General features: G+C 36.5%; 2 protein-coding genes across 2 annotated transcripts; both read left to right on the top strand.

Annotated features, from left to right (window-relative positions):
- The first annotated feature begins 513 nt into the window (after nt 1-513).
- Nucleotides 514-12,036, top strand: galcb (galactosylceramidase b). The gene is made up of 17 exons (XM_053510566.1): nt 514-702; nt 3,341-3,409; nt 3,515-3,578; nt 3,691-3,804; nt 4,407-4,546; nt 4,788-4,826; nt 4,948-5,078; nt 5,663-5,818; nt 6,635-6,759; nt 6,845-6,972; nt 7,083-7,172; nt 7,254-7,343; nt 8,695-8,839; nt 9,222-9,402; nt 10,829-10,992; nt 11,234-11,310; nt 11,389-12,036. The coding sequence occupies exons 1-17, from the start codon at nt 559-561 to the stop codon at nt 11,530-11,532; spliced, it is 2,001 nt and encodes a 666-aa protein (XP_053366541.1). The 5' UTR covers nt 514-558; the 3' UTR covers nt 11,533-12,036.
- A 563-nt stretch (nt 12,037-12,599) lies between these two features.
- On the top strand, nt 12,600-23,428 carry LOC128536030 (anti-Muellerian hormone type-2 receptor-like). Its single transcript, XM_053510170.1, has 11 exons — nt 12,600-12,951; nt 15,485-15,679; nt 15,834-16,007; nt 17,818-17,919; nt 18,908-18,987; nt 19,123-19,338; nt 19,995-20,109; nt 21,276-21,421; nt 21,745-21,901; nt 22,166-22,302; nt 22,805-23,428. The coding sequence occupies exons 1-11, from the start codon at nt 12,915-12,917 to the stop codon at nt 22,940-22,942; spliced, it is 1,497 nt and encodes a 498-aa protein (XP_053366145.1). The 5' UTR covers nt 12,600-12,914; the 3' UTR covers nt 22,943-23,428.
- The last annotated feature ends 1,797 nt before the right edge of the window (nt 23,429-25,225 follow it).

The following is a 25,225-nucleotide window of genomic DNA, read 5'->3' as shown; positions in this document are numbered from 1 at the left end:
TTAAATTAAATCACAAAAAATGACAATTACAATATAAAAATTATTAAAATATGGGATTTATGTATAAAAGATTTAAATATTTAAATAGCTTTTTATAGTTAAACAGTAGTTTTACAATATAAGCTTATATAAGCAATATAAACCTAACAAAAATATACAAATAAATAATAACAGTAGGCAAATAAACCAACAAATAAAAAAAACAGATAAATAACTAAAAAAATAAGGAATATATTATTATTATTATTATTATTATTATTTTAATAAATAAAAGAAAAAAAATCAGTGTTTCACTGACAATCAGAATGTCGAGACAGCAGAAAAGGTTTATGATTTTCAATTAGACTTAAAGAGTTCAAAATGTTTTGTATTTCACTGAGGAAATGTGACAGTTTAGGAGATGATTTAGAAAATCTACGTTTATGAACGTGATTACTTCCGGTATCAGTGTGACGCGCGTGACGCAATGACGATGGGCGTGGTTTGTAGGCCGGTTCACTTGCGGAAGTAGCGGTCATGTGACCAGGCGGTTTGTTTTGGGCTCTGCAGTGAGTTAGAATGAGCAGAAAAACAAACACTTTCTTATATTTATTCATTTCTTTATGTGTATTTCTCTGTTCGGGTGATAAGACCTACATGTTAGATGATAGTGCTGGGTTTGGACGGACGTTTGACGGTATCGGCGGTTTGAGTGGTGGAGGGGTAAGAGCAACTTTTACTCAAAGCTGGAAACCTGTATCACGTGACCTGTGTGTTTTATTATTATTATTATTATTATTATTACGTCACTGAAATAAATATAAAATGCATAATACGAGATGTTTTGCCTTACAGTTTGTGCACACTTTAATACGTGATTATTTTACAGCCTGGATCACATCAACAAGTTCCTCATTTAAACACACATCTGTAAACATCTGTATTATACTTTGTGTTTTATATGTTTATATTTTTCTAGTTTGTGGTGTTAATATGCATTGGCAATGGGATACTGGGGACAAATGATAAACAACAAGAGAGATTTCTGATTATAATAAAAAAAATGGGGAATTTATGAAATTTAACTTTAGGTATTTCACAGTTTGATAAACCAAAGTTTCTGTCTGTGTTGGTAGAGTTGTTGCAGTTTTCATGATAATTGAAGCTTTGGAAAATGATCTGTTTGAGTAGTGTTGTGGTATTTTATAACAGAGTGAGATTAAATCAGTAAATGAAACATGGCAGACTCATAGCATAGCAAGGCTTTTTAATGTAACTTTGCATAACCACATAGAGACATCTCTCTCTCACACACACACACACACACACACACACAGCGAGCATATGAGAGAGGTGCCCTCCCTTCTTTTACGCTCCTATTTTATACCCAGTTCTTTTCCCATTTCTCTCAAATATACCAGCATCACACACACACACACATAAGATGTTTCTCCCACACACATTCCTCTTACCAACTTGTTCTGCACTCCTTTCTTTTTCTGGGTACACAGTGTTTCTTTTGCAGGTGTGCACATAAGATGACCTTGAGCAAGTACAAAAATTTTCTACCACAGTAGAGTGTATAGATAAGGAGGAGAGAGACTACTAAAGTGGTAGTTCTAAATCCAAATAAACACCACTGCACCATGTAGCCCAACATAATTGCGGGTGAAAATAAAGAATGCAAAAAATTAAAATGTTTGTGTGTGTATGTACAGTGGGGCAAAAAAGTATTTAGTCAGCCATCAATTGTGCAAGATGAGAGAGGCCTGTAATTTTAAAATAAATGTTTGGTGTATATATATATGTGGCTTAGTGGTTGGCACTGTTGTCTGGGTTCAAATCCCATCTTGGGACCTGTGTGCTTGGAGTTTGCATGTTTTCCTCTGGGAGAGGACATGCCAGGTTCCTCTGGGTGCTCCGGTTTCCTCCCACAGTCCAAAGACATGCAGATTATGTGAATTGGTGTTCCTGACAATTGTGTGACAATTGGGCATTGAGCTAGCTGGCACCCTGACCCCTCAAGTAACTGCAATAGAAGCCTGTTGTGCCGGATGACACATGGATGGATAAAAAATATATATTCGAACAGAATAGTAGCCGGTAGTTTAGGGTGAGGTTTTCCTTTAAGTTTGTGTATACCTTTATTTTTATCAGTAGCTTGACACTGTTTCATATATAATGAAGGTATTAACCCTTAAAACCAACAAACTGCTTCCCTTCTTTGCAACTGTAAACTCTTCTTTTTATTCCTTTTTTTTCTTGCTGACTTTTGTTTGGTCCATTTTCTGCCTGTCAAGTTTTCAAGTCTCAAGTCTGTTAGTTCCCTTTAAGTTTACAAAGTGCAGGTCTCAAGGCTTACACTTTTTTTAACCAGAGATGTACTATTTGTTTCTTTTTTCAATATTGGGATCATGTATTTTAGTGGCGGCACATATTTTTGGTCATCAAGGGTATTCTGCATGAGCTTGAAATAGAATACATGCTGAATTTGCTCATCTGCTGATGTTTTCGTGGACGTTCAGTTTAAAATATGAGCGAGTGAAATAGCTTGACCTTTGCCCAGTAGTGCTTTGATAAAACTGTTTGTGGAATATAACATATATATGTTTTAAATATAACACGAAATATTTAAATAATATTTTTTATGTAGCCTGTCAAGAACAAAGCTTTGATTAGGATCCCAAACTACTGAGTTTTGGGGGGAATAAAAGGGAAATTTAATAAAGACGGGTCTCTAAGGAAAAGATCTGCAGTGAGAGTCATGAAGTACAGACTGGTTACACTGCATGATATTTTAATTGCACATCAAATTTGACTGGTGTTATCATAAGCTTTTATGTTTGCATGTGGCTTTAATATAATTATTTAAAACATCACTTATAAAGTAAGTAGTACTTAAAATTATTGCAAATGATGAGCTTTTGTTTGTGTGTGTATCTGAGGTCACACCATTTGACATGTAGACTCAAGCATTCCTGGCCATGTCCCGAAAGGTCACATGATCTCATATCTTAAGAGATCATGTGTAAACATGTGATCTTTGGAAACAAACATTTTGACATTATGCTTGTCTTGCATCTTATCGACAAAACGGCTCTCTGAATGTTGGTTACACCACGCTGACATTTCAGGCAGTTGACTTGATTCTTTTCCCCATTTCTTATAATTATGTGGTACAAAGTGTTTATACAGTAGTTACTCAACATTGATATTTTTTAGTTTTTGCCCCAAACATTCATTCAAAATTAAATAAAAAATATCTATATAGTAGATTGCAATGTATTTAAGTCATTTGTATATTAATTAAAATGTTTTAACCCATTAACCCGCTAAATATATGTGACGAATCTGTTTGCAGGCAACGTCTCGCCTGCTCGTTAACTACGCAGAACCGTACAGGAGTCAAATCCTGGATTACCTTTTCAAGGTAAATGCTCTGAAACGTGTCTCATTTGTGTGCCATTTAAACAAAACCTAAGCATCAGTAATATTCTAGTGTCAAGATTTTTTTTTTGTTGTTGTCATTGTTCAGCCCAACTTTGGAGCTTCTTTACAAATCCTAAAAGTTGAAATTGGAGGTGATGCACAGACAACAGGTGCGTCTCCAAACCTTGAGGCCGAAGAACTCGAATGATGTGCAGGAAAGACATTACATCACCACCATTGTATTGTTTTTTAAAATTATTATTATAATTTTTTTTTTTACAGATGGTACCGAACCGTCCCACATGCACAATCCGAACGATGAGAATTATTTTAGGGGATACGAGTGGTGGCTGATGAGAGAGGCGAAGAAGAGGAATCCGAACATCACACTGATAGGTGGATAGCACTTTAATGCCTCGATATCACGAACTATTATAACGGTGTATAGACCAGCGTATGACATCATCACAATATCGTACCATAGTTAAATGTTTTCTGCTACATTGCATGTTTTGTCTTTTCTGCTTTTGGCACTATTATCACCAGGTATGTAAAACCCACGTCCTTAAAAGTTCAGTGACCCCAAATCAACCATTCAGGAAGATTGGTTAGCTTAACCGCTGTATGGAAATTTAGAGCGTTATTTCAGAGGAAAAACAGAAACAGGTTAGGGTTAGCCTAGGTAACCTATTAGGAAATAATGTGCTGCATGTGAGCCTGCGGCGTCGTCACCGCACAAACCAATGCAGGCACGTTGACAATGAGTCAGATGTGTCCGATCTCTCTGATGAAAAGGTTCTCTGACGATAAGACCTACAGTTTGGCTCAGGTAGGAGGTGTTGGATGAGGTCTGACTCCACCACATGGATTGTTAGTTCTGCACTTTGTTTTTTATCTATCTATCTATCTATCTATCTATCTATCTATCTATCTATCTATCTATCTAAAAATAAGTGATATAACTAAGATTGTTCGTCTTTGGTTACGATGTCCTGTAGGCTTGCCATGGGCGTTTCCTGGGTGGGTGGGACTTGGGGACAACTGGCCCTATCGCCATCCTGATGTCACTGCGTATTACGTTGTGTCCTGGATTACTGGCGCGAAGAAGTACCATGACCTGGACATCGATTATGTTGGGGTAAATATTTACATTTTTGTTAGTAGGAAAGTCTAATCAAGCTGTAATTTGGTGAACTGCATTGTTGTACTGATCTCTCACTGCGTTAATAATAAGGGCGGGGTTACATGGCTGGTATCAGCCAATCAGATTTGATAACAATGAGCTACAACACAGAAACTTAGACAATATGTAAATCTATGATCTATTTAACATTTTTATTATTATTATTATTATTATTTATCTTATTTTTTTTACACAGATATGGAATGAAAGAAGTTTTAACAGCAAGTATATAAAGGTAAGCAGCTCGCTGTATTTTCAGTTGTGTATCTAACGCAGCAGAGTATTTTACTGGTATTATATGAGCTATTACACAAGATGCTCATACTCTGTGATTTACTTTTCTTTTCCATGATTAGATCCTGCGCTACACTCTGGATAAGTACGGTCTGGAGAAAGTCAAAATCATCGCCAGTGACAACTTGTGGGAGCCGATAACTCTCTTTCTCATACTGGATCCTGAACTCCGGAGCGCGGTGGATGTGCTTGGGTAACACACACACACACACACACACACACACACACACACACACACACACACACCCATATTATCTTCTTGATAAACAAGAATGGGCATGAGAGCTTAATTAGAAGTAGTGGATGAAACAAAGAAACAAAGTATTTTAATTATCTATTAGACACGTTCTGATTGATTTATTGTTGAATGGCGTCTTTTACTTGAGGATCTTGATAATGAATTTCCTAGATCACTGATTAGTGCTGGCTGTGAAGCAAACAATACACTTATTTTAATAATTCACATTGACTTGTATAGCAGACTTTCAATAATAATAATGCTGATAATAATTGTACTTCTTAAACATAGCTTGAGATCCAGGAAATAACGGTCTGATTCGTGTCACAGCCATTTTATTCGATAAAAGTATGTTTTTAAACCCCTATAATAACTCGGAACATTTCCTAAGTGAGTTTGCTCATCAGCTTGTTCCATGTTATTTAAACAATTAGCAATAACCGCACCGATGTTTATGAATGTCCATATATTGGCTCATACAGGTTGTATCTTTGAGATGTAATAAGCTGTGTTTGCGTTTGTGTGTGTGACCTGATCAGGGCTCACTATCCTGGAACAGTCACCGTAGTCGAAGCATTGGCCTTGAAAAAGCAGCTGTGGTCTTCTGAAGATTACAGCACCTTTAACGACGATGTAGGAGGAGGCTGCTGGGCGCGAATCCTCAACCGGAACTACGTCAACGGCAGGATGTCTGCGTACGCCTGCTCTCTTTCTTTTATCTTAGGCTCGTATCCTGGTAACAAATACAGCTGTGAATCTAAAGAAGCCCTTTAATTCGATTTATAGAATTAATTCAGTTCAGTGGAGTTAATTTTCATTGTTTAAATAGTTTTAAGCAGCTTTTAAAGTGTTTAAAAATGCTTTTAGTAGTTTTTAATTACGAAATGCACTCCTAACTGCAAGATAACAAAATGATCGTATTTTAAAATTACTTTGTAGAAGTTGCAAGCGGTTTGTATTTTCTGCAAAAATATATATAATAATATTTTGTAATGTATATTTAATGAACACTAAAATTTTATACCAATCAATAATTGTAAGATTATCCAAATTAATTTTAAACTTAACAAAAACCAACCCATCAATTTAACTGACTTTTCACTGTTTCTGTGGAACTAGTGCCCTCTAGTGGACAATGATTTATATGCTGTTAATCAGTAATAGTTGGGAAACAAAGGTTCATAAATGGATGAATGGATGTTTTAATTTAGTCTTTTCACTTTTTTCCTTTTGTCTTTGATCCTCTAGACTTCTTTAAACACTTTTAAAAAGTTTTACTATCAGTGACTTTAGTTAGAAACTTAGCCAGTGAATTTTATGTGCATTTAGAGTAAGCGTTAATCCGTGTCATACTTGGTGTGGGAAAAGAAATAGTCTGGCTCAAAATGCTACAGTTTCACTTCAGAGTTGGTATAGCGTGCACTACGATTATGCAATAGTATTTTCATGACTTTAAGTGGATGTAAATAATAATAATAATAATAATAATGAGTCTCTATGTGTCTCGTTAGCACCATTTCCTGGAACCTGGTGGCCAGTTACTATCAGGACCTTCCGTTTGGAAGAGATGGCCTGATGACTGCTCAAGAGCCGTGGAGTGGAAATTACGTTGTGGAAGCCCCCATTTGGATAACAGGTGTTTTTATTGCGCAACATGTCACATGGTCTTTAACGACACAGAGAGAGAATATTCCTACAGTAAATGAAATGTTGTCTTGTAGCTCACACCACTCAGTTTACTCAGCCTGGATGGAAATATCTGCAGACTGTAGGCCACCTGGAGTACGGAGGGACTTACGTCGCTTTGACGGATCAGAAAGGAAACCTGACTGTAGTTATAGAGACCATGGTAGGGGTTGATTTTCTGGTTTATTCTGATCTTTTTAAAATTTTTTTTTTGCTTACAATATATATTTTTTTTTTTACAAATGCATTTGTCTGTTTTTGTTTTTTCCCCAGACTCATGATCATTCCGTTTGCATTCGACCTCCTCTACCTCACTACACCGTCACACCACAGACGGCCACGTTCTCTTTAAAGGGATCATTTGTACGTATCGATAAATGTCCAGCCCTTATGTTCACTGTTTTAAATTTCATTTACAAACTCGGAAAATTATTTTGTGTTCAGGCATCAGTTCATGAACTGCAAGTGTGGCACTCGAAGTTTGATTTCAAGACCAAAAAGCCGCTCTTCTTCCAAAAACTCAATCCTGTAAAGGTAATTCAATTCAAATAAATGCTATTAAATGTTTTAAGTGTACGGTTTAATGGAAAAACAAAAGATCTTCCGGTTTTCCCCCCAAAAACAGTCGATTAGCTAAGGTTTGCTTTTCCCCCTTTCTGTTTTTTATTGCTTTTGCACTGGAGCTGCAAGTCTAATGTAGAACCAGCTTCAAAATTATTGGCACCCATAATATTCACAAAATATAACAAATATAATTGAGGTTTAGATTTTACTATTACTTGTTTTATATTTTTAAATCATTATTATTATTATTATTATTATTATTATTGTTTTAAAAGTTCAATTCAAATCATTAATGTCAAAGCGAAATTCCCAAAATTGAAGAAATTCTTAAACATGACATAAACCATATCCATATTAATTATCCACGTTATTTTTTTTTACTCTTTAAATATATTTACTTTAATTAAATGTGCCTGACGCTAGCAGAAAAGCATTAAAAATCTCTTTTATCTAAAAGCTCCAGCCATTTTAGTTTATTATTTATTTATTTATTCCTTGGTGTAATTTGGATTTGTCCCAAAAAGTTAAAAGTAATTTAGGTATTGATGATAACGTTGTGGTTCAACTTACATAAAATTGTTAATATACAAGGAGAGTGTTCAAGTCAAACCGGGACTTTTGATTGTACGGAATAAGTTATGAGAGTAAGAACTCCCTTTATTTCTCTATATAATCCTCTGCTACTCTAATGCACTTATAACAGTGTTTCACGTACACTTTGACACCATCGAGGTAGAAAGATTTCTCAGTAAGCCGGAGCTGTGATCACACTGCCTGCTTCACGTCTGAAACGCCGGCCTCCCAGGAACTCCTCTATTGGCCCAAACATGTGGCAGAATCTCCGAGCCGAGGTTTCTGTAACATGTAAGTGGTGTTGATGAATGATAGTGTCCAGTTCCCACAGACATATGCGGCTCTTGCACAAGTTGGCTACAAGTTATCCATCGATGTTTAAGGATCAGGCGTTCCACTCGCTGAATGTTCACGGGAACGACTGCACTGGGCTCCGAGCCACCTCGGCCAGGATCATTATTCACGGACAAACATCCTTCTTTAAAACGTTTGTACCGTTTAAATGTTACGATTGCCAGTGTAGAGTCTCATCACTGCACTGTGCTTTTAGCCTTAAATCTTAAGTTTTTGTACGTCAATCACTTGTACGCCTTCATTCACCATCACAAGTCCCAGTTTAAGTTGAACGCCTCGGATCTAAAGACTCAGACACCAGACTGCAGACTGAAAATTCCAAACCTGTTTATGAGTTCAATCTGAGTTCAATCAGCATACAACAACATGCTGTAATGAAATCTGACCAACGCAGGTGTCTAATGGGACCTTCAGCCTTGACCTTGATGTGGATGAAGTGTACACAGTCACCACCATTATCACTGGATATAAAGGGAGTTACCCGGAACCTCCTCCCTCCGCTCCCTTCCCTAAAAAATACACAGATGACTTCAATGTCAGTAAGTCATCCTCCCTTTTTTTTTTATTATTATTTTTATTTTTATAGGTCAGAATACAAATCGCTGTTTCTTACCATCATATCTTGGCACCTGGACTCGGTGTTACCCAGGCATTTGTAGATATATTATTTTAATATTTTATTTTATTAATTAAAGAATATGTGTAATCAATGTATAAATCATTTTAGTGTAGAGAACTAGTCTACATGAACATGGCCGGTGTGGTCACTGAGCCTGCACCGACACTCGAGACGCCTTTCAAACACGTGAAATGAAATGTTGAATGATTTTTGTTATTATTATTTCTGTATTATTATTATGCTTAGATTATGTGGTGTGTATAAGTATGTTCTTTTTCCTCTCTTTCCGGAAAAAAAAAAAGAAAACCCAGACTTTTCAGAGGCGCCTTACTTTGCTGATCAGACCGGTGTGTTCGAATACTTTATGAACCTGACGGACGCCGGCGCTCACGTTTACACGCTGCGTCAGGTGGTCACACAGCGGCCGATCACGTGGGTAGCAGATGCAGACCAAACCATCAGCGTCATCGGAGATTACAATTGGTGTGTATTGTTAAAGAGGTTTCGGGTTACAGCGCTGATGAGCTATTTTATTTATTTTTTAGTAATATTTATTTTATTTGTTCATGTGTTTTTTTTCATAATTTTTATGTAATGAAGGTAACGTGTAATAAACCACAGAGAGGTTAGACATGTTTTATTCCTCTTACACCATAGCAGTTTGGCCTTAAATTGCCACCTGATTGGTCTGCGAAACAATTGTTGATTGAGTCAATTAATTTCGATTCCTAATTGATTCACCTCATTAAAATTTTTTGGGTCGAGTTGCAAATGGTCTGAAAATCAAATATACCACAGCTGTTTGCAAATACAATCTGCTTGCATCTTCGGCAAATACTCCTCTTGTACTTCTTCTTCTTTATGAGTTTATGTCCGGTTGAGACAATACCGCCACCTATTGGACTGGAGTGTGGAGCAGACGATTGTAAGGAAATAAAATGATACTTTTGTATGATGTGCCAAACAAACAGCACAAGCTTTTTATTTAATACTTTTAGTACATTTTAGTATTTTAAATCCTATGGTGATATAGAGCTGCTATAGACAAGTCAGACAGTAAACATATATAGTGCTGTGTAGTGATGAGAATCACAAGGGATCACTCCATACAGTATTAGGTATTAGATATCCCTAGATGTTGATTCGATTTGTATCGCAATTCTGTAAATGTCGGGATTTTAGAAATCTTGATTCAGTTTTTTTTTTCTTTTTTTGCAGATTTTGCTACAAATCTAAACAAATAAATTCTGGAGTATCACAATACATCACTAAATAGAATTTTTTTCTTTAGTTCTGTGCAATCGAATAGAAAACTACAACACATACTGTACCAGCATTACAGCTCTGCTTTCCAAGTTCTTCCATAGTGCATTTAATGTATCTGTTGGAGATTTGGAAAAAAAAAATCGGTTCAGTTACATGTCACGATTTTTTATTGCATGTATTGCCACACTGATCCAAAATAGATTTTTTTTAATGAATTTTTAATTGACAGTACATACAGTATGTAGGCATTTGAGGTTGTAAAATGTTACTGTTCCTCTATCATCCTACAAGTGGCGAGCTCTAAACTGTTCACGCAGCACAGCATCCTGTGTATTAGGAGCAAATTAGTTGCTAAATTTGTTTAGAATTGTAAGAAAATCTGGAAACAAAAATGATATAGAATCAGGATATTTACAAAATCATGATACTTAATAACAGAATCACAATATAAACTGAGTCGAAGCCTACTGTAGCTATCGTGGTAATACTCCATCGGGTGATGCCTGGTGATTTCCATCCCTTGTATCTATAGGAGAAGATGAATATACATCAACAAAACAGCAAAGGATTACTATACAGACTGATATTTAGATATGCAGACTCATGATGTTCTGAAGAACGTGTTTTTTAATATTTCCTTTAGGCAGAATCTGAGCGTCTCGTGTGACGTGTACATGGAGAAAGAGTACAGCGGAGGTGTGTTTGTTGCAGCACGAGTGGATAAAGGTGGAGGATCGATCAGGAGCGCACGGGGAATCTTCTTCTGGGTGTTCGCTGATGGAACGTACAAAGTCACCAATGACCTCAGTAAGCATAAAATGAAACATGTCATGAGATCATGATGCGCTCGGCTGCTGTGGTGTTTGACGAATGTCAGAACAGATTACTGCACAGGATATGATCTTGAGAAGACCGATCCTGGGTGAAGATCTGATATGAGAAAATAAAAAGCACATAAACATCTAGTATCTCAGGTCTGATTTGGAAAAATGTAATTTATATATACAATTTTATTTGTTTGTTTGTTTGTTTGTTTGTTTGTTTAAAGGTGGAAGCAGCATCCTGGCTGAGGGACAGTCCGGGACTAGAGCTCGTGTCTGGTACAAACTCACTCTTACGGTCCAGGTTTGTTGATTAATATACCTATATGTTTTTTTTAAGCCAACTCTAAAATGCAGTTAGTGACCCTGTCTTTATTCGCAGGGTTATTATGTTTTTGGAGAGCTGAACGGTTACGTGCTGTGGAAGGACGCGATCGTTTTGACACCGAAACATGGATGGGCGGCCATCGGCACGAGTTCATTCGAGCTGGCTCAGTTTGATAACTTTGCAGTACAGGCAGAGTAACAGCACAGACTGGCCTTTATCTCCTGCGAAGATGAATAACAGAAGGATTTCTGGGCTTTAAACACTGACACACTGACATTTTCTGTAAGGTTGGCTTTAAAAAAACAAAACTCCTATTGTGCTAAAGCATAGCACGGTGAGTGAGGAGAGTAAAAATTGCACTGATATACAGGGTGTCCATGAGACTCCCTTTAACTCCTGAAATATCTAAATAAGTATGAAATTATCTTGAATGTACATTTACAGTCTTCAACCTTTGTTTCAGTTTCATGTGAGTGAAGGTAACATTGGATCAACACCACGATGAGTAAACTTTAGGTCAGCATTAGGAATAACCAAATTTAAGCACCTTCTTTTATTGATTCAAACAACATTCACTGCACAAAAATGAAGGGGGCCAAAACAAATGAAATGAAAAAATCTTTCATGTGCAGCTAAGAGCATTGTTGATTTGTAGAAAACAAGGCAGAACATGAATAACTTTAAATAAATGCTGTGATTCTACATCTGAATGTCTGAAAGACCTGCTGATTCCATAATAATAATAATAACAGTAATAATAACAATACCACTAATAATATTTTTTTCCAATAATAATAATAAAATCTCTAATGATTAACCTGCTATTGCAAAATCACTCCAGTCAATAAAGCAATATTTTTCTACTAATTTTAGTTTCTTTTTTCTTTTATCAACGAACTTCCACATTCTACCAATGTCTTTCATCAGCCATAACATTAAAACCACTCCTGACTAGGAATTGGATTCCAGGAGACATCTGAAGATGTGCTGTAGTATCTAAAACCAAGATGTGAGCGGCAGATCCTTTCCCCTAAATTCTTTAAGTTGTAAGGCTCATTGATTGCAAAAAAAAACGTGTGACTGGTTTGAGTTCTTTGAGACCGAGTTGAAGACTTGAACAGCAACAGTCGTCTGTGAGAATAACATCCACATGAATGGCAGGATCCACAGTATGTGTACCATGTAATCACGTGAAAATTAAAAACTTTATGTCTAACAAATGTCTATGAATCTGAGAAATTAACCATATACAGTATGTGGGGAAAAGATATGTTATTGTATTGTACATTTTACCAAATCATTCATTTACATCCCATGTACTATATGCACATATGGACACTATGTTAATCTTTTTAAACACATTTTTACAACAACAAATTGGCTATACGTCAAAGTCTTGATGCCTTTCTTCATCTGCAAGTAAAAGCATTAATCACACACTAAGTTACCACACGTTTCCTTTTTTTGTGGAATGTGTGCATTTTTGGAATCATCCCATGTGTGTGTGAAAGTCAAGGTCATGTCTTTTCTGTTGCCTGAGCATCTGGGTGAATCATTCATCGGAGCACGATTCATGGAGGATGCCGCTTACGCTAGATGTGAGCATTGTGTTTATAGGTAAGTTTAAAACTATACTTGATTACAGATTTATATCAGGAACTATATAGAAGCTTCATGAAAGGTTTATAAAACTGTGAACAGTCAGCTTGGAGGAGGGATTGCTCATGATTTTTGTTCACGATAAAATGAACAGTGGTGTGATTTACTGCAGCAGGAGAAATAAAGCAATTATAAAGCCAAATTATAACGCTTTGTCTGTAAGCTGGAATTAGGTATTTAAGCTGATGAAGGCTTGATAATTGTTATGTTCCTTATTAAAAATTCAATTGAATACACTGTTATGTTTGTGTTACATATATTGCTTTAAAGAAAAGGAGCGTACTTAAGCATAATTTTTTTTCATCTGCCAGTACCTAATACAGTGTTCCAGTCTATTATATATGTTGTTTGAAGAAGAAGCCTACATTTTAACGGTAGTAAAATATAAAAAAAATACTTGCAATTATACATTACATTTGTGACATTTGGTTTACAAACACCTGTCTGTAATAAAAAAAAATTATTTAAAAAAAATTGGGGGGGGGGGGGGGAACGATGTAAAAGTAAGTGAGTGTTGTTGTTGTTGTTGTTTTTTTTATCAACTATTGCCTTCCTATATATAATTTCAGGGATTCAGGGGAACTCACTTTACAAACTAAAAAGAAAAAAAAAAAGTCAAGGATAGAAAATATTTATCTTTTTTCTCTCTGCCGTGAAGTTCAAGTCAAATTGTGACTTGTGAAAAAGCTTTTGATAAATGATTGCGTAAAACCGTTTATTTGAATGATGCAAACGTTTTAAAGAAGGCTGTACTGTATGTCTGTGCATGACGTCCCGTGAACAATCAGCGAGTGGAACGCCTGATCCTTAAAACTTTCAGAAAAGGTGCATCTGTCTATGGGAACTGTACACACATGCAGTCAACACTTACACATCACAGGAACTCGGCCGGGAGTTATTGTCACTTCCTCCGTACAGTCCTGCCCTCACTCCAAGCCATTTCCACATGTTTCGGACATAAATAGAGTTCTTGGCAGGCCAGCGTTTGATACATGAACCAGACCATCCGACCATGGCTCCAGTGTTTAGAAAAAACCCTTTACTTTGATGTTATCCAAGCACTAGAGAAACGCTGGGCTCAGTGCATGAGATTCAAAGATTCAAGATTCAAAGAACTTTACTAATCCCAGAGGGAAATTGCTTATTCTTGGTTACAGTTGCTTACAGTTGTTATCTAAAGGAAAAGTCATAAAAAATCTACAAAAAAAAATGAATAAATATAAAGACAGTAAGTACCAAAAATATGACCCAAGAGCATTTGTAAATATTGCACAGTAATCTAATAATTTTAAGTAATATTCTATTTTTATATGTAATATTGTATTACATATTTTATTGGAAAGTAATATTGCAATTATCATATTATTAATACGGGTAAGTATTAATGTCCTGTTGTATTACTGTCAGTGAAAATCCACATACATGTGTGTATGAGTTACAGAGAAGAGTTGTGAACTTTTATGGCCGTTGGGAGAAAAGATCTCCTGTGGCGCTCTGTGGAACACTTAATGGTAATCAGTCTCTGGCTGAAATTGCTCCTCTGGTCAGCAAAAACACTATATAGCGGGTGCGAAGGATTGTTCAAAGTGGATTGTACTTTGGATAGAATCCTCCTCTTCGCTACAACATCCACAGAGTCAAGCTCCATGCCTAGCACAGAGCCGGCCTTTTTAATTGCCTTGTCCAGTTTGTTCTTATCAGACACCTTGATGTTACCACCCCAACAGACCACAGTGTAAAAAATGACACTCGCCACAACCGTTTCATAAAACATCCGTAGAATGGTGTAACAGACGTTGAAAGACCTGAGCGTTCGAAGAAAGTACAACCGGCTCTGTCCTTTCTTGTATAGTGCCGTTGTGTTGAGTGACCAGTCGAGTTTGTTATCAAGATGGACTCCCAGATATTTGTACACATTCCCCTCAATAGCCTGGCTGCTTGTCTTATAGCCAGTGATGCTCCGCATGCCCCCCCACACCTTTCTTGTGTTGTTCTGTTTCAGGCTTCATTCCAGTTTTTTTCTGTATGACTTTTTCTCCTGTTTGATTTGACCAGTTTTTACCATGCGAAACAGCGAATATTTCTCATCAGTACACAGGTGTCAACACAGAAGTTAATGTACTCCGTGATGCACTCCGTGAGTGTAGCAGGGGAGGTTTTAATCTCATAACTTTTCTGTTATTCAAAAGGCAATCAAAAGTCCCACTTTGACTTGAACACTACAGTACAAAATAAAAACAAGTGTATTTTTAAGAATAAAAGAGATTTATGATGATTACGATGTATGAAGGAGAAAATGACAGGCACTGAAACGGAATTTATTGTACTGCCCATATAATGCTGCATTGAATAATCCTAGTTGTAATCGTCACATTAATCACAGTAAATGTGATTTAAAGTAACAACACGGCTGTCATTTTCATTATTCTAAAACCTATCAATAGAACACTTGCTGATCAATGAATAATCCTCGTTTTTGTAACATCCATAGTTTGGTTGTCGACATGCTTCCCTTCACGAGCAGCCACTCCAAAGAGAAGATGTATGTACTTTGCCAAGCCACAAAACACTGAATTGACTAAGGTCGCAGGAAACATAAGTGGCCATTGGCAGCTCTGTGCCATAACTGAATGCTGCATGGGTTACTTCCAGCTGGAGGATGGAAAACCCAAGCCTGACCTCTTAGGTAATGTAATGCCTTTTGCTGAGGTTCCTCCCTGCTGATGCAATCATCAGAAGTTACTGTAGATGAACTCTGCTGTTCATTCGAAATCCTGGTACCAACTTCATGAGCACTGACTTTTTTCCTTTCGTTCCTTTCTTTCTTTCTCCCTGTTTAGGTTGTACTAGAAACACGACAAACTGCCCCAACTCTTCATGCCATGCATCAATGTATCAAAAAAATATTATTGGGTGTGTGTGCAGCTCCGATTTCTGCAACACGAACATCACTTGGAACCAGAAAACCACGCAAAATGACACCAAGCAACCTCAGAAGGCATTTAATACTACAAGTGAGTCCTTTGCACCTTTATGTGGTTTTGAAAATGTAATGTAATGCAGTTTTAAAACTGTCTCTATTCAGATCCATAACTTTTGGAAGAAAGATAAGTTGGGGAAGGGGGTGTTATGTGGTGTGTTATATTTGGACTCTGTGCCCCATCGAGCTCAGTTTTGAAATGAAACACTCAAGGTGCGAGCAAAGTCAAGACTTTTAGCTTTAATTCAAGGGGTTTGATGTGTGTGTGGGTATGAAAATAGCTGTAATTCCTGAAGGGTTAATGCAACACTTTTGTCCAACCCTGTGAATTCAAGCTGAATGATTTGCCTTTGATCTCACTTTGAATGTTTCAGTTCAAATGCTAAGTGGTGATGTACGGAGGCCAAATGCCAAAAAACTTCAGTATGAGCCTGGCTGTAGATATCTTAAATTCGTGCTTAATTTTTTTTTTTTTGTGGGTCTTTACCAGCAAATTGGAGCAAGTTGTACACAGAACTTTTTAAATGACAAAGGTTGTTGAAGTTCATTTTAAAGTTCAGTTTAAGATGCATCGTCAATATCTGCAGTGTTGACCCTGGCATGCTGTCAGTCAACTTCTGGGCCACATCTTGACTGATGGCGCAGACTATTCTTGTATATTCAGTGCTTGGAATTTGTCTGAATTTGTGGATTTTTGTTTGTCCACCTGTCTCTTGAAGATTGACTACAAGTTCTCAATGGGATTAGGGTATGGGGAATTCCATGGCCATGAGCCCAACATTTTAATGTTTTGCTTCGTGATCTGGAAAGCAACCCCACACATGAATGGGTTCTTCACTGTTGACGTGACACAGGACTGATGGTAGCACTCACCTTTTCTTCTCGAGACGTTTTTTCCTGGATGCCCCAAACAATCGGAAAGGGAATTCGTCAGAGACAATGACTTTAACTCAGTCCTTAGCAGTCCAGTCCGTGTACCTTTTGCGGAATATCAGTCTGTCCCTAATGGTTTTTTCTGGAGAGAAGTGGCTTCTTTGCCGCCCTTCTTGAAATGTATGAAGGTGAACACATCATCGATAGGTCTAGGGGTAGCTCAGTGGTTAAGGCATTGGACTACGGTTTGGAAGATCCCAGGTTCAAACCCCACAACCACCAAGTTGCCACTGTTGGGCCCTTGAGCAAGGCCCTTAACTCTCAACTGCTTAGATGTATAATGAGATAAAAATGGAAATCGGTCTGGATAAGAGCGTCTGCCAAATGCATAAATGTAAATAAAGAATACATCCTTCAAAAGTGACTTCTTCCAACTATCAAAGAAGAGTTTGGAGACTTGGCTGCCTTTTCCAGCATGTTGGAGCACTTTTTTAAAAAAAAGTGATAACTACATGTCTCTGGGAACAAAACATCAGAAATTTGGCTCCATGGACAGGAAACTCCCCAGAACTGGGAAGACCCCAGTTCGCCCATTAAGAACTTGTGGGCTGATTGCATTTAATCAATACTGTAGGTAGTTGCTGTTCATCATGTGAGAGAAAAATGCGGTGTGGTTAGCTTTCCAGGATACATCGTGTTTTGCTGTGTGATGTGGCCAGTCCTGGTTTGCCTAAAATGTTTTAGCTTCTAAAAGAAAGTTTTGATATTAAAGGTTTTGTTTAAAGCAAACTTGTGTAGCAGAGAAAAAGATAATTTTCCATAATGAGTAAAAAAAAAAAAAAATTGTTTTTATCTCATTTTGCTGTCAAAGTGTTTATTTGTACTGCTTGACATGCTTTATATTTTGGTACGCATTAACTCAGCTCTGTGAATATTAAATATAAAATGTTGTGCTGTCTTGGTCTGTGCAGATATACTGAGCGCCAGCATCCTAATTATTCCTGCTGGAGCTTTGATTCTGTACATTTTCCATGCAATTGCAATGAAATGGAGAATTCTTCCTAAATGCAGCAGTAAGATGTTTTTTTTTTTCTTCTCATTGTTTTTAACATGGCATTATAACTTTGTACTCTACACTCACTGACGACTTTAATAGGTACACCTTGCTAAAACAGGGTTGGACCCAGTTTTTCTTTAATTCTTTATGGCATAGTTTCGACAAGGTCCTGGAACATTTGAATGTTGAAATGAAACATGGCTGCACGTCCATGATGTGAAACTCTCATTCTAACACATTCCAAAGGTGCTCTACTGGATTGAGATCTGGTGACTGTAAAGGCCATGTGAGTACAGTGCCCTCATTGTCATGTTTGAGGAACCAGTTCGAAATGACTTTAGCTTCATGACATGGCGTCTTATGTGGTAATAACGGGACGGATATGGTCACCAACAATACTCAGGTAGGCTGTGGCGTTTAAACCATGGCCAATTGGATCCAAAGTTTGGCAAGATGGATCCATGCTTTGATGCTGTTTATGGCAAATGTAAACCCTAAAGATGGTTGTGCATGAAAATCCCAGTAGATCAACAGGTTTGAAAATTTTCAGACCAGCCTGTCTGGCACCAACCACCATGCCATACTCAAAACCACCTTTCTTCCCAATTCTGATGCTCAGGTTTGAACTTCAGCAGATTGTCTTGATTGTGTCCACATGCCTATGTACTCAGTTGCTGCCATTTAATTGGCTGATTAGATACTTGCATTAATAAAAACATTCAACAGGTGTACCTACTTAAGTGGCCAGTGAGTATAAATGCCTTGGCAGTAATAGCCAGAAAATGTTCCTATATGGAGGTCCAGACTGTACCTTTGTAAATATACATGTTTCATATTATTAAAGATTTAATTTTTTGATCTTGCATGTCAAAATTAAAAAACAGGTACACTACCATGGAACTTATCTTATTGTGTGAAAACGAAGACCTTTCAGGAAATTATTTTATTAAATGCGTATAATGTCAGTAGGTAATTATATGAATATGTATTAACTCTTCACAAAGGACAAGTAACACGTCCAGACACACATTATATCCTAGAGGTACTTAATAATGACCTGAGCAAACAACTGGAGATGCAAAAGGTAAAGATTCTGTTTAATTATGAAATCATTAATTCAACCATATTTAATCAATGTTATTAAATAATCATTTTTAGTGTTTTTGTTTGTTTGTTTGTTTGTTTGATTCTGCATTTGACCTATTTGTTTATTTTCCAGGTACTTGCTTGCGGCAGTTTTGCACGCGTGTGGCAGGGAACGTTCCAGGGATCATCGGTGGCTGTGAAAGTGTTTCCTCCAGCACTAAAACAAGAGTTCACCAAGGAGAAAGATGTTTACAAGCTACCTCTAATGATGCATTCTGGCATCGTTAGATTTCTTGCAAATGGAAAAATGGAGAACGAGTTTGTGCTTGTTTTGGAACTGGCAACCCAGGTGTATTTGCATTCTTTCTGTGGAAGTTCTTTGTGATTTCATGACCCAAATTTGGTTTCAGCTGCGGCCTTTAAGCTGTGCTCAGTAGCGTAGTAACTGTTGCAGCACGATTGATAAAAACAAATACAATGAAAAGAATAGGATGTGCTGGATCAAGTGCTATTTTGTAAAACACTCAGTAATGTGGCAGAGACGTATTGTTGGCACAAGGTTCAGTTTCAGTGCTCCTGTTAGACATTTATTTCAAAATGTGCCTTTTTTATTTAAATACCGTCCTATTTTCTATTTGACTTTAATGAAATGTAATGAAGGGGTGGCACGATGGTGTAGTGGTTAGCGCCTTGCACCTCCTGGGTCCGGGTTCGATTCCTGTGTCTGTGTGCATACAGTTTGCATGTTCTCTCCGTGCTTGGTGGGTTTCCTCCGGGTACTCCGGTTTCCTCCCACAGTCCGAAGACATGTAGATTAGGCTAATTGGCGTTCCCAAATTGCCCATAGTGTATGTATGTGTGCCCTGTGATGGATTGGCTCCCGTGACCCTGAATACAATGTAAAGTGGTATGGAAGATGAGAAATGTAATAAATTCCTGCTACCTGGTATCAGTTTGATTCTGCTTGCCCAAAATCATATATAATTTTTTTCTTTTTACTTTTAGGGTTCTTTGAATGTATTTCTATCTAGAGTGATGTGTGACTGGGCGTGTACGCTGAAACTAGCTCAGACCCTATCGCAAGGATTGGCCTATCTGCATACAGACTTACAAATGAACGGTGAGGACTCCAGACCCATGTGTAACACATTATCTTGTACCTTCACTCAGCAGTATGAGCAAATAGATAATGAGCGACATTAAACAGCCGTTGCTACAACTAATTAGGTATCCATTACCGTGACTAGCACTACAATGACCATGCTTACAAGTTTTTTATCAGAAATGGATTATGATGTAATTCATGATTTAAGTTGTAGCTCTTAACATGGCGATGTCAGATAAACTTTATAATTCCAATCATAATTGTTGCCATAATAAAGTTGCATGAATCTCATAATTCCAGTTGTACTGAAGCTTTAATAGTGTTGATGTTCAGGTAAACTCTATTCAGTAACTCTAAGGAAGCTTGGGTATTTTTTTAAACAACTTTTTTTATTTTATTGTTTATGTCTAACTTATGGCATGGAGAAAGTTTTTGTAACATTTCATATTTCAATTGAACAGGATTTTGTAGCCAACATTAAGAAAATCAAAATCTCTTTTAATAAGAATTATGATTTAATTTCCTTAGAATCCTTAAAGAAATTCTAATCTTAATTAAAGTCAGAATTCCAAGATTAAAGTCAGAATTCTGACTAGTTTCTCAAAATCCTGGTTGGCAAAAGTAAAATTTTTGATTTTAAAGTCAGAATTCTCTAATTAAAGTCAAAATTCTATGGGAAAAAAAAGTCAGGAAATGTATTTATTTATTTATTTTATTTATTATATAGTGGCCCTTCTGTATAATTGTAGCTTAGTTTTAATGATAAACACCAGTTGTACTGCTAATGAGGCTTGGAGAAGTTCCTGATTCTAGATATATATCTTAAATATATTTTGGTTTAAATTTTCACTTGTCATGTAGACACCCACACACAGTATGATATGCAGTGAAATGCTCATACAAAAGCTTGGAGAAGTTCAGGCATTGCATTTTGCAGATCGCTCACATGAAGGTTCAACCCTTTCAGACTGCCTGTTGATACATGTGCATCTTTTCATTTTCAAATTTACTGAATTAACTAAACCGTGAAATTAAAAAAAAATAAGATTCTTTGCCTCTGGTCTCAACAAATGTTTTTCAATTAGGTCTGCTCATATTTCTGGAAGGTGCCATTAATTCTAAATTTGATGCAGTTGATGCAACCCAAAATACATTGTTTGTTTGTTTTTCGTATCTTGTAGAAGCCTATAAACCAGCAGTGGCTCATTGTGATCTCAGCAGCAGTAATGTTCTGGTGAAAGCTAATGGTTCTTGTGTTCTGTGTGACTTTGGATGCTCCACGGTGCTAGAGCGCAAAGCCTTGCAGGGTTATACTGGCATGGTAGAGGTTTGTTTCATTTATTCATTATCTAAGCCTTGTATTTGTATTTCAGATATGTTATGTACGATTTGGATGATTATTGTATGAAATGTGATCAGGGGTTAAATAGAGTATCCAATTAAATATGTTTACTAGTAGCCATGCGGTAAAGAAATTAATTGAGATGTTAAAGAAGAATCCTTCCAGGAGCTTCAAGAATTATCAAAAGCAGCCACAGGACCGTCAACATAAATGAAGAACTGGTCCATCCTAAATTGTGTATTATGAAACACAGATTTGTGTTATGCACTGAAATGGGATGATAACGATTTTCTCTTGACAACTGGCAGGGCAGAATTCAGATGGGGACTCTGCAGTACATGGCGCCTGAGATTTTGGAGGGATGTGTCAATCTGAGCAGCGGTCGATGTTTGCTGCAGGGAGATGTGTACTCCTTAGGACTACTGCTCTGGGAGCTGCTGATGCGGTGTTCTGACCTCTGCAATGGTATGGGTTCATGTTTTTTAAATAGATGCTTGTAAGAAAAAAAAATCTTTATGCTTTAATAAAACATTACGCATTTTGCAATTCATAATAGTAAAAAAAAAAAATTCATTGTAGTAAAATAAAGGAAGCCTAATTATAGTTCCAACTGGTTAGCTCATAATAATAATTTAATGTACCCTTTCGATAAAAGTAATAAATAAAACAAATATTTAAATTCCAGGTAGGTTTCTCAATGTCACTGGTTATGTTATTGATCATTTCTAGATTTTCCGGTTCCAGAACATATGTTGCCCTATGAGACGGAACTGGGACGCAATCCTTCCCTTGAACACCTACTTACCTTTGTATTAGAGAAAAGATTGCGTCCAACTATACCTCGTCCATGGGCCAGGGTTTCTCAGGTACGTCCTCTGTGATTGCCATAGTTTTCCTGAACACTTTCCCTGACCCTGCCTTTAAACACAAGTGCCTACCTTTAAGCCTAAAAACAACTTTTGGTATTTTGGTCCATCCCCATGACATCTGTCACATGGAGCGATGGATACTTCCCACCCTGGAGATATATCCATCGTTTCTGTGGCAGTTACTTAAGGGATCAGGTTGCCAGCTTGACGCCCGATTGTCATTCACACATTACGGGCAATTTTTTTGGGAACCTGTGGAAGGAAACCAGATCACCCGGAGGAAACCCATCAAGCATGGAGAGAATGTGCAAACCCCATGCACACAGAGCCTGGAATTGTAGTCCAACTCTAGAGGTGTCACCAAAGTGCCACCTAAAAAAAGGAAAAACTACATAATGGGATTAAAAAACAGATAACTCTTGTGACAATGTTAAAAAAAATGTCATACATTTTTTTTCACTAATAGTTTTAACATGAGCCTATTTGACTTTATTTTCAGGGACCGCTTCTCCATGAGCTCCTTGAAGATTGCTGGGATCACGATGCAGATGCAAGACTCACAGCAGAGTGTGTGGCCAACAGGCTAGCTTCTTTACCTCCCCGATGTTGCTTTGTAATGAATGAAGTTGGAGTGTAAATTTAATGTTGAACATTAGCTGATAATATAATATTAGAGAAGATAAATGGAAGATTGTTTTCATTGCATTGAAATTGCATTTGTAAAGAAATTCAGGTAAAATTTAATTTCAATAGCACAGACATTTATTTAGGTGCATTAAGTCTTTTTAGATGTTGGTTTTAAACGGCATGTCCGACAACAATTTAACACTTTCAACTCCCTTTTTCACACTCTGCTAGATGTTCTTACTGGATGGTATTTGGTTAGCTCTACTAATATCTTCTAATTAATATCAAGGTCTTCATGGGTTAACATCTCTTCCTGCAGAATAAAGAAATTTCTCTTTTCACCATTACTGCTACTCTTATGTAATATCTTACACGCCAATAAGAAAGGACTCAAGTCTTCAGAGACATTTGAACAAGGGATGTGAAAATAAAATACACTTACAGTCATTCTACAGAAAAGGTGAGATTTGAGTCATAAATATCTGCTGAAATGTATTTCTTCTTTCACACCTAAAACTGCTCTAACAGCAATAACTTTTTATTTTTTAACTTTATGAATCCATAAGTAAGAATTGAATGCATTTTTTTTTTTTTGCTGGTAACAACAATGACGGGTAACACCAATGAAAATTTAGAAAAAATCACAATTATTTACAAAATGGCTCCCATGTTTAAGACAACATGTCAAAATCAATTAAATATTAGATGTAATCAATTTTATGTCCAATTTTTGACAGTTATAATTACAATATGAGTAACACCAATGATAGACTTAAAAGCTTCTTATAAAATTGCGAAACAAATGATGTCATTTAAAAAAAAAAACACACACATCTGACATACCTTTTGAGTTTGTCCAGTTCTCTTAATCTAGTGATCTAAGATATTTTGATATATTTTAAAATAAAACTCTTTTTGTGTAACAAGTAACCAATGAAATACAGTGGTTTATTGTGACTGCTATTCATTCCATTTTATAAATTATAATCAATTATTGTTGCGTGATTTAAGTGTTATTAGCTGAAGTACTCATCGCTGACAGAAAAGGAGTTTGTAGAAAAAGTTTAATGGTTAAAGCTAAAATAAGCTGATTAGCTTTAATGTAATCAGTGATATTATTTCAGATTGAAGCCCATGTACATGTCTGCCTGTCTTTCTGATCAGCAGAACTTTCTGTATAACTTATTAATACAAAGAAATAAGGTTGAGTATCTTATGTCTTGCTTACATTAAAGTGTACTTTTTTATTTATTTATTTTTTTGTCAGCCAAATACACTCCCTGTTGGAGAGTGAATGACTCCAGCACATTAAATTTCACTTATACCACTTCAGCGTTACTTAAGTGGTAAAAATATGAACTAATCCCAGTAAAAATATTCAGTTTAGCTTTTCTAATTAACACTATCTATTGGTGCAGGTGTTTGTTTACTGTACATTGCGCAAATAGCTTATTAGTAATTAATTTTAAAGTAGATTATTAAAATCCAGAACATAACTGTTCATCACATTGCTTTTACTCAACATTTTGATTTTACTTACGGTGCAGGTTAAACTTGAGGTAGATGCTTATGTTCTGCAAAAGGCCGCTTTGCATGATGCTGTGACAATATCTGTCTGGACATAAAGTTTTCTGAGACTGGTTTTGCGTCCTCTAACGTATGAATTGTAAAGATATCATTAAAAGAGTGAGTTTATATAAATTGATGTTATTGTGATTTAGATTTATTTTGATTTATTTAGTTGAAAAGTATGCGGTTCCACTTTGATCCACTTTGATCTATGATCAAAGTGACAAGACATTTCTTTGAACTTGACCTTTAAAAAACAATACAGTTAAATATTAAAATAGAACATTAAAATAGAAAATGTATTTTATGAGGGAAAGTACATACAATATATATATGTTTTGAATAACCCACATACACACATGGAGGTGAGGTGCCAATACTATAAATAAGTCGTTTCAAATGTAAAATGGCAGACAGGGAAATTATTAATATAAACTAAGCAACAAAAAAACGGTATTATGACTGATAATACTGGCTCAGTGATAAATGAGGATGTATAATGGACACAGCTGCTACAGCTATGACGTCATCCTATTTTTCTGAGGACGGCCATGTCGTTTGATAATGTTTTATATAGATTAAATTATATTTTTTCCGGTTTCTTTATTGTAGTATGTAAAAAGAATTTTAAACAGTTTAATATAGTTGCAGCGGAAGTCTCTTTTTAGCGCGGGAACGTGAATTGAATCGAATCTTTAAACTCGGCTCCCTCCGCCTAATGTGC

Source organism: Clarias gariepinus, chromosome 13, assembly GCF_024256425.1.
Source record: "Clarias gariepinus isolate MV-2021 ecotype Netherlands chromosome 13, CGAR_prim_01v2, whole genome shotgun sequence".
Taxonomy (NCBI): domain Eukaryota; kingdom Metazoa; phylum Chordata; class Actinopteri; order Siluriformes; family Clariidae; genus Clarias; species Clarias gariepinus.
This window is presented reverse-complemented; position numbering and strand designations above follow the sequence as displayed.

Excerpts from the sequence above, each read along its gene's own strand:
- galcb (XM_053510566.1), top strand. The coding sequence starts at position 559 with ATGAGCAGAAAAACAAACACTTTCTTATATTTATTCATTTCTTTATGT. Across the intron at positions 3,805-4,406 it reads TCCGAACATCACACTGATAG|GCTTGCCATGGGCGTTTCCT; the intron begins GTGGATAGCACT and ends GATGTCCTGTAG. Across the intron at positions 10,993-11,233 it reads CAAAGTCACCAATGACCTCA|GTGGAAGCAGCATCCTGGCT; the intron begins GTAAGCATAAAA and ends GTTTGTTTAAAG.
- LOC128536030 (XM_053510170.1), top strand. The coding sequence starts at position 12,915 with ATGCCGCTTACGCTAGATGTGAGCATTGTGTTTATAG. Across the intron at positions 16,008-17,817 it reads GAAGGCATTTAATACTACAA|ATATACTGAGCGCCAGCATC; the intron begins GTGAGTCCTTTG and ends TGGTCTGTGCAG. Across the intron at positions 22,303-22,804 it reads CATGGGCCAGGGTTTCTCAG|GGACCGCTTCTCCATGAGCT; the intron begins GTACGTCCTCTG and ends CTTTATTTTCAG.